At 32.2% G+C, this 9,825-nt stretch overlaps 1 protein-coding gene across 1 annotated transcript; it reads right to left on the bottom strand.

Annotated features, from left to right (window-relative positions):
• Positions 1-2,929: 2,929 nt before the first annotated feature.
• On the bottom strand, positions 2,930-7,799 carry LOC105869177 (beta-defensin 110). The gene is made up of 2 exons (XM_012760839.2): positions 7,685-7,799; positions 2,930-3,214 (listed from the first exon to the last, which is right to left on the bottom strand). The coding sequence occupies exons 1-2, from the start codon at positions 7,737-7,739 to the stop codon at positions 3,066-3,068; spliced, it is 204 nt and encodes a 67-aa protein (XP_012616293.1). The 5' UTR covers positions 7,740-7,799; the 3' UTR covers positions 2,930-3,065.
• Between the last annotated feature and the right edge of the window lie 2,026 nt (positions 7,800-9,825).

Here is a 9,825-nt window from a genome sequence, read left to right as displayed (position 1 = left end):
TTGGATATTACTTAAAACTCAGTGTGTAATCAGTCAATGTCAGTTTCTTAAGACAGGAGCTGTAATTTTTTAATACTAAATCTGAAGCCCAGGATATTATGCCTGGAAAGAAGTAAGATATTTATGAAATATTTCCTGAATAAATAAAATGCTAATTGGAATCAGATCTTGTTCTTGAGGTACAATAAATCCCAAATCGAATTTGAATACATAATATCAAGTAAGATTCTAATTTCTGTCCTCCTAGTCAGCACTGGAATTTGATGGTGATAAATTTCATTTCAATATAATGTTTTTAATTGACTCATATGGGTATTGAACTACCAAACAATAGCAAAAATATCAAACACTTGGTGGTATCTATTTCATCAATGTCACTGCCAAAGACTCACAGAAAACTAAAAGTGAAGGGATACACACTGTTTTGAAAATTTATATTCTGGGCCAAATGAAGGAAAAATCTAAAACTTTCAGCTTTTTTTTAGAACTAGCTAGTTTAAGATTATCTAGCTCTTTTGTCAGTTTATACAATGAAAATTACACTATATTAGCAAGAAAATTTCCAGAAATTTGCTTTTTTTTGTTGGGGGGGTCATCTTTTTGCTAATAAATTACAAAGTTGGACACGTGTAAGTTCTGGGGGCAGAATAATTAGTAAAACTTTTATTTCTTTAAGAAAATATGCTATCGAATTTCATCAAAGGGGTTTCTAGAGTTTTCAGTCTTGATATTGCACACAGAAAACACTTAAAAGGTATCTTCAGGGAAGGATATTAATTTCATAGTTAATGTACATAGGTTCACACTCTCCTTCAAGTCTTTTACATTTGTCCCTTCAGCTGAGATCAGTGGCTGGTGGCTTGAATGTACACTTGACTACACAGGAAAGACCGTCTCAGAAATTTAGGTGGATTTGTTTTCTCTCTATCAAGCACTGAAGGATAGAGGGTATACCACAGCCTAGTTTATGTGCAGAGATGCTTCAAGAGTTTTCTAGAAAAACTTTCATCATCTTCAACTTCTTGGTGGCCCCTAACAAGCTCAAGTTTTATTTTCCCCATGTTGATAGTATTTTAGGCCTCTTAATTCTGCTTTATGAGTCTTAATGTAGTGATGGCTCAGTCTCTGGTTAGGTAAGATAAATACTAATCAAACTTTTATTTCAGGCATTTAATTTTACTAATCTCTTTCCTGACATGGCTAACATATTCATTATCCAAAAATTAGGTTTAATTATTTTTCCTAGGACCATCATTGTAGCATCTCTAGCCAATATATAATACTATATGAAAATTTTGAATAGATAATTATTCTCATAAGATGAGGAAAATATTATTGGCTACCTGAAAATGTTACTTTTTTATTGTTTTTAAATTTTTGTGAGAATGAGTGCTTAACTTTATAAATCAATAGTTCTTAGCCAGGTGTGATTTTTGTCCCCTCCCCCAAAGGGGATATTTGGCAATATGGTAGATATTTTTGATTATCACAATTAGGGGAAGGAATGCTATTACCATCTAGTTGGTAGAAGCTAGGGATTCTATAAAGCATACAATGAAGAAGATGGCTTTCACAATAAGGAATTATATAAACCAAAATATCAATAGTGCCAAGGTTGAGAAACCCTTTATAAATGAATATTGTAAAAATACTTTATATTGCCAAGGAACACATTGAATAGTCAAAGACTATTTTAAGCTATTAAAATCTATGAAAAATAATATATTAAGGCTCCAATATGTGCTTAGTAAAGAATTGCTTCTTAATAGAACTCATGTTTATTAAAATAAACCACTAAAAATTCATCAGTCCCTTGTGATAGAAATATATATATATATAGAGAGAGAAATGTTATCTAAATAGGGAAAAATTATTCTCCATGCATGTCATTGTCATAGATAATGCTTAGTATGAAAATACTTAGATTTCATATCTGCATTTGGAAAAGAGGATGGGTTCACAGAGATGCCATAATAAAAATATCAAGACACTGGAGATCTTTGATTTATCATCTTTTTTCTGAGTCTAAGTCTGATCTACATGTACACATTCCATAAATTTCGTTTTTCTTTAGTTAATTGCCAAAAAACATTGTTTAATTTTATTGGTGGGGCTTCTGTTATGTTGTGGTATTGATAATGTTTCTTGAGAATTTTCAATTAATACAAATTGCTGAATTGGATTACTAAACTCATAGAAGAAACAAAATTAGCCTTTTTTTTAGTGGAAACTGTATGATACTGCTGTATTGTTGAAATGTTGTAGGGAAACATACTGTGGGTCCGCAGAGGCAGTGGGAAGGGAACTGAGGCAGAGTGAAGCAGAAAAGTGAAGGTTACTGCTCCTTCTTTTTGTTGTGTATTTCCTCCAACTGGGCCATCTCACAGGATTGGAGAGCTGAATTAAACTCTTAGCCATAGTTTCTGACTTCCTTGGTCTAAATTTTTCATTATGTATAGTCTCTTCTCCTTCCTGAAAAAATTTTCCCTTTTTATTCCCATTCCTATTTCTTCATACATATTTTCCTTTACTAAATAATAAATGGGAGTAGTTACTGAAGCTGATTATAATTTTCCTCTCTTCCACCAATCCTACATTCTGGTCATTCTCTCACTTCAGCTCTGTCTCTCTCTAGAAAGATCTGCACTCTCAATATCCAGTCTCCTAAGTCAAGTGGATTTATATTTTTTCATTGGGTAATCTGTAGAGCACATTTCTATGGAAAGCTTGCATCTCAGAAATATGTTTATTCAATTCTTTGAAGTGTTTCCCACAACATTACTTAGGTCAACTACCATGAGACACATAGAACTTTGGGGAGTTCTTGAGGACCTTCCATAAAATAAATTCTGCTACTTCTGGTACCAATTAATCAAGAGAAAAATGCAATGTCAAGGCACCAGATATGAATGTGAAATAGAACCACATCTGCATGGTTCATTATTACATTTTATTTAATTATTTGTGTATTATAGAGACACATAGGCCTTGAAGGACGTGGTGAGAAGACTTAGTAACAATGGTCCTCTCTTCTTGGAGCATATGTCTCTTTTCTTCTGTCATCCTTATGGCTGCAAGCAGCAGTGAGTTCCAGGTCTTATGCAGTAAGCAATCCTAACTTCATTTTGGTGACACTCATTTTTACATCGACCATTACCCTGTATGCATTCTCTCCTCAAATCCAAGCTACCATACTCAGGATATCTCTTTCTGGCTGTAAGAAGGAAAGAATGACTGAAATTAGCAATCTAGCTTTGACACGCCCATGTTTTAAAAGGAGAAAGTCCAAGAAGTAAACTATTATAGAGTGATAATCTTCACCTACTATGGAAATTTTAAGTGAATTTACTGTTCTTTGGTGCAAGGTGCATCCTAGAAGTCAGAAAGTGTCTTGGACCAAAGTTAGGTGTTTGAATTTGCAGCCTTACAGGTGCCTGGACAGTGGCCCAAGGATGGTTCCCAAAGTCAATGGTAAAAACTTGGTCATAATTTATCCTCTGTCAGCCTCTGTCTCCACAATCATCTAATTGCATTTGGGCTGCTCATTGCAAGCTAAGCAATGCTAGGCAATTTCTCTGAACTTCCACGATTCCCCTGGATATTTTTTGGGATTTACTTTCCCAAAGAAATTTAACTCAGGTACATGTCTAAGGACAGTATTGATAAAAAAAAAATATGGGAGTGACTAGGAGGTATAGCCATTGTTGGCCATTACATAATTTATAAAATTACCTTTCACAATTAAGTTTCTGAAATAATAGTAACTTAAAAAGAATTTCTCCTAATCATTGAGGTGTCAATCCTCTTGATTAGGAATCAACAAACTGGTCAGGGGCTAAATCCAGCCTGCCATCTGCTTTGTAAATAATTTTATTAACACATAGCCACACATTTATTAACACATTATCTACAACTGATTTTGCATTAAAATTACATCATTGACATTATAAGGTTCATAAAACCTAAAATGTTTATTATCTTGCTTATTTCTAGAAAAAGTTTGTAACTCCTGCTGCTGATTCTTTTTCTCATCAATCATGACAGAATAAGGGAAGGATTTGTAGCTGAGGCCACAAGAACATTCTGACAATATTGGAAAGGCTGGCACGTAGAAGACATTTGTCTTTTGCATGTTCAGAAGAGCAAAACTGCAACTAAAATTTGCATATATTTTGCAATTTTTATATATATATATATATATATATATAAATTTTCTATAAGTAGTTACTCCACTCATATAGTAAGATTAAGGAGAACAGGTGTGGGAAAATTCTAAGTTTTGCAGGTGGTTTACCAGAGGGTGAACTCAAATATTTTCATATATAAAAGCAAATAAATTTTGCCACTGTTTCCTGCCATTAATTAGGGGTTGGTGTTGCAATCAGTGTCTGTAAAGTTCAGGCCTTTCTGCTTAGACATTCTGTCTGCATTTCCAATGACTGATAAGTGATGGTGAATATTCAAGCCTATTGGTGAATAAATAGAGCTACAGTGTCTATGTCACTGATATTAATAGCTCATATAAAACCTACTTTTTAAATTAATATTTGCTCTCTTCTCACTAAAACTGAAGCAATGTTGCCTGAAGCAACTTAAAGAAATAAAAGCATAAAAGAAAATATAGTCAGCACAGTTTAAATGTTCACTTCTAAGTATCATTACCTATTCTACATTTTCTGAGGAGTTATCATTACCAAGCCCATATGTGATTTGTCAGTGACAAAAACTTGAATCATACTCACCTTAGCCAAGAGTTCTGTCATATTGACGCTGTTGTTTAATATTCCACCTTGAACTGACCTTACCCCATCTCTCATTCATCCTCTGTCTTATTTCACCTTTCTAAAATATTATTCTCTTCTTTCTCCTCATTTTTATGCTACATGTGTCTCCATGCTTGTGTTTGTATTGCTTGTCTTTATATATTCATTTTTGCAAGCCTCTTTCCACTTATTCAATTAGTATCTACTAAATATACTGGTTGTCAAGCTCTATGCCGGGTTCAAGGACAGGGGTTCTCACCCTGAACAATATTGACCTTTTGGGTTGGAAAATTCTTTGCTCTGGGGGGCTTTCCTGACCATTGTAGGATATTTAACAGCATCCTTGTCCGCTACCCACTAAATGCCAGTAGTACCTACTAGCTATGATAACCTAAAAGTTCTCCAGACATCATTTAATATTCCCTTGTTCACAAAGTTACCCATCACTGAGAACCACTGTTCTAGTGATACTGTGATAAGCCAAACAAATATTGTCAAATACATTGTTCAAATCCTATCTTCTCTGTATAATCTCTACTGATCAATTTCAGGAAAGTAATATCTTCCTCCATTTCTCTCTCACTCCACTTTATATGTATCACTCATATTGCATTATAACATTCTAAGATGATAGGACATTTCTTTAAATATTATACCAAGTCCCATTTAATATGTAAGGGAAAATTTTTCACTCATCTGCTTCTTTATTATTTAGACTACCATTGACATTGGAATCAGGGAAAAAATCTTGGGTACCCTTTCAGCACAAAACCATACCACCCTACATTCAAAGTAAGTGTCAAATTTAAAGAAAAGTGATTATTAGCCATAATGCATTTTTCAATTCGGGAAATAAAGTAAAAAGCGGGGGGCAGTAAAGTTATTCCCCATTACTAAGCTTTCTGTGCCTTTGTGACCACTAATAAATGAGAAAGAAAGCTAAATTTCTTGAATGGAAATTTTTCTACATAGAAAATGTAAGAACTTTCATCTAGACATCTTTTCATCTATAACTGAGTGGAAAAAGAATGAGTGTTTCTACTTCAATTTTGAATAGGTACTTTCACCATCTAGAAGACTGAAGATGAGATATAAAAACAACTGAGGAACTCTAAGAGTCATACATAAGATATTTATTTTTGTTCAGTTTAGTTCAACTGCCATATCTCGGTGAAAGACACCATTTTAATTTATTTAAAAAAATTCTACATCTGCATCATACCTCCTCTAATTTCATGGAGAAAATATGTACTTTGGCATTTTTTTTTTACTATGAGATTTTTTTTTTCAGTAATGGTAGGAGTTCATTAAAGGTTGGTCCATGTGTGATAAAAATGGGATAAAAATGGGCAATGATCACACTGAAAATATAAGAAAAATATATTAAAATGTACTAACATTGATGTTATAATTTGTGTCACTATATTCCTTAAGTGGCTTATAATTTCTAAGTCTACAGGTGATATGAATTTTAAATTTGTTGAATAAATTATTAGTAGGAACACCTAATGTGGCTGTTACAGGGAAAAAGTAATATTAAAAATGTTTAGCATAGTGATTTATTAATATTAGCTGGTGTTGAAATTTGAAGAAGGAAAAATTTATTACATATTGAAAGCTGCATGAATGAATCTGTATTCAATTTATTTTTGTCCTTGTGAAGAGCTGGAAAAAATCCACAGATCTTTTTTAAAACAAATTTTAAATGAAGGGAGAGGAAGTTATTCTATTATTTAAATTAACCGCATTACTTTGTTACTTCATTGATGTATGGCCCTGGTACAGATTTTACCCACCTGCTACTTTTAAATGATAATTTATAAGTTTATTATGTGTGAATTTTCAGATAATTTATAAGTTTGTGAAGTGTGAATTTTTAGATTGTCATCATGGCCTCATTAGTACTCATAATGAGAGAATAAATTAACTTAGTCTCTTAGGCTACTACTATGATTTCCGTTGGGCCATAAAAGAAAAAAAATAACAGCCAGATAATGAAAAGAATTATTGTCCTGAGAGTTAGTGAATATAAGTCTGATTTCATTGCCACTATCATAAACTAGGTAGACTTTAGCTCACTTTTAGGCTCTGTAAGAGAAAAGGGAGTAAAAGCAACAATCTCTACATCTCCAAGACTTATTATTCTATTTTTGTGCAATTAATACTTACACATTCATTCAGGAGAAGAGAAGCTTATTACATACCTGATGTGAAGGGATAGTCCTTGGGGGAAAAAAATTTCACCAAAAATAGAGCTTGTATACAAGGTATACTCAACGTTCATGTGATCTGTAGTACTCAAAGACAAAATGTAGTGACAAGAAATACTCAAAGAAAGGCCAAAAAGGCATATAATTTGCTTATAGTACCAAGAACAGAATACTAGGAAAGAATTTCTACTACTGAGAAGTAGACTGTGGGTATAGGTTAAAAAGATAGAAAAAATAAGCACCGGCCATTTACCCCTTAGCAGTTGATTAGTAAATAACATTTTTCTCAGTAAGGTATAGCATCCATCAATAATAGAGTCTAAATAATTGTTACTGAATGAAAGTGATGGACTAATGTAATAACCTTATTTTTTTAATATTTTGTTTCAAAATCATTTTAGATTTACAGAAGAGTTATACAGATTATAGAGTTCAACTTTCCCTTATGTTATAACTCATATAAATATTGTAATGTTTATTAAAATAAAAAAATTAATATTGATGTAATACTATTAACTAAAATACACTTTATTCACATTTCACCACTTTTCCCGCTATTATCTTTTTTTTTTTTCCTGCTCTGGATTCAAAATATCACATTATATTTTGTGTAATAATGTTTGAACACCAATGTTATTACTTTTAACCAGAAATAATTGATGTCTTCTCAAGTTCATTAGTACAAATACTTCATAAATATTTGCATGTTACCTGGTAAAACTGTGACCCAAAAGAGCAGAATAAAGAAAAAGAGATGAATCTTCATGGTAGACAGTTTCTTAGGAAAAAATCGTCAACAGATCTTCTCTTTTAAGTCAGTTGTTTTGAAATAAGGAAACAGAGATCCCTTTTATTTATAGAGTCTCCTGGGAAGTACTTTTAACTACTGAGGCTTACCAAGAGCAGGGACATTTGTATGCTTGGTTGAATAGCGCCACGCTCAAACAATGCAGTCACAAAAATTATTATTAAATTTTTTTTGTGGAAGTTAAACCTGCTTGTGTTACCTTAAATAGACTTTCATAAAGACACACTCTTTAAGGGACATTTATTTATAAGGACTATGTGTTTGGATTACTAAAATATCAAGGTGAAAATGTTACAGTAATCTGATCCTCTGCTATATGTTACACATAGTACTAGTCTAATGCCCTAGTATTAAATTGTTGAATTCCTGAATCATAGGATTTTACATCTAGATGTCTTCATTGAGATCACTTTTGTTTTACAGATGAAGCAATGAGAACCAAGGAGGTTAGGTGATTTTATTTCAATTAACATAATATGCAATCATTTAAATGATCAGGAAATTCTACATTAACTAATAAGCGTAGGATATATTCTACACAGTAGGTCTTTAAGTATATTTATACATTTTTATAATAAAGCATTTGATTTCAAACTTTGATGTTCAATATTTTAATTATATTTATGGAGCCAAAAGTTCCATATCTGATCCAATTTACATGCTTACAAATCAATTATTTCAGATAAATTAGGAAGGGCTAGAAGTTTTGTCTGCTACTGAAAAACTGATGCCATAAAGAGAAGCAATTATTCAATTCTCTCCTATCACAAAGTTAAGAGAATTTCTAGGACAGTGGTTCTTAAACTTTAGCTACATAAGAATCCCCAAGAGGGCTTGTTAAAGCCAGATTGCAGGGCCTGACCCCTAGCATTTCTGATTTAGTAGGTCTGGAATGGGGCCTAACAATTTGCTTCCTAACAAGATCCTGGAATGCTAATGCTATTGAAAGGGGCCACATATTACTCTAGGAAACTTGACACATTCATTCTACAAAATCTAAGAAAAATGAGTCACAGAGTTATAGAATCTGTGGCAGAGATTAACAAAGAATCTGAGACTGCTTAGTAGTCTAATCAAATACTCTCATATTACAGGTAAGAAAAGTGAAATCAAGAGAGATCAATTTACTTGCCTATCAATAGTTATCCTTTACAACAGAAGCTTCATATTATAAAGTATAAATGGAAACTTTGGAATCAAATCAAATGTGAGGAAATTGATTTAGCAATGTTTTCTTTCTGGGAAAGGAAAACAATTGAGAATTCAGCATCAGCTGATAAGAGGAAGACCACTTCAATATAAGCACTAAGTAACATTTATTCAACAAATATTACTGAGCACTAAAATTCAGAATTCAGTTATTGATTTTAATTCATTCCATTTTAATTATTGATTTTGTTCATTCTGTAGTCAAAGAACATACAGAATACTATGAAAGGATTCCTACTAATGAGAAGTAATCTATTGGCTTAGGTAAAAAGGCAGAAAAAGGTAACTATATCTCTAACACTGAGTCATTTACTCTTTGTCAGACGAGTCAGTTATGCTAAAAAAATGGAAAAAATATTCCATGTAAATATTAACCAAAAGAGAACTGGAGTGACTACATTAACATAAGAGAAAATAGATTTTAAGAAAAAAAATTGTTACTAAAGACAAAGAAGGACATTGTATAATGATAAAATGGTCAATCCATCAAGAAGATACAGCAAGTATAAACATTTATATACCTATCATATGCCTTCCAAATGCCTGAAGCAAAATATAACAGAATTGAATGAAGAAATAGATAGGTAATGGAAAATAATAGTTGGAGATAGTAATACAGTAATTCCTCACTTTTGATAATGGATACAGCAACTAGATAAGTCAGTTAAAAAAAAAAAGAAAAATTAAACATCATTATAAACTAACTAGACCTACAGATACCTGTAGAACATTTCACCTATCAAAGCAAATACACATTCTTCTCAAGTTAATATGGAACATTATCTAGGGTAGCCATATATTAGGCTACAAAACAAGTATCAATATATTTAAAAAT

This window comes from Microcebus murinus, chromosome 5 (genome assembly GCF_040939455.1).
Source record: "Microcebus murinus isolate Inina chromosome 5, M.murinus_Inina_mat1.0, whole genome shotgun sequence".
Taxonomy (NCBI): domain Eukaryota; kingdom Metazoa; phylum Chordata; class Mammalia; order Primates; family Cheirogaleidae; genus Microcebus; species Microcebus murinus.
This window is presented reverse-complemented; position numbering and strand designations above follow the sequence as displayed.

Excerpts from the sequence above, each read along its gene's own strand:
- LOC105869177 (XM_012760839.2), bottom strand. The coding sequence starts at position 7,739 with ATGAAGATTCATCTCTTTTTCTTTATTCTGCTCTTTTGGGTCACAGTT. Across the intron at positions 3,215-7,684 it reads TTGGGTCACAGTTTTACCAG|CCAGAAAGAGATATCCTGAG; the intron begins GTAACATGCAAA and ends TCCTTCTTACAG.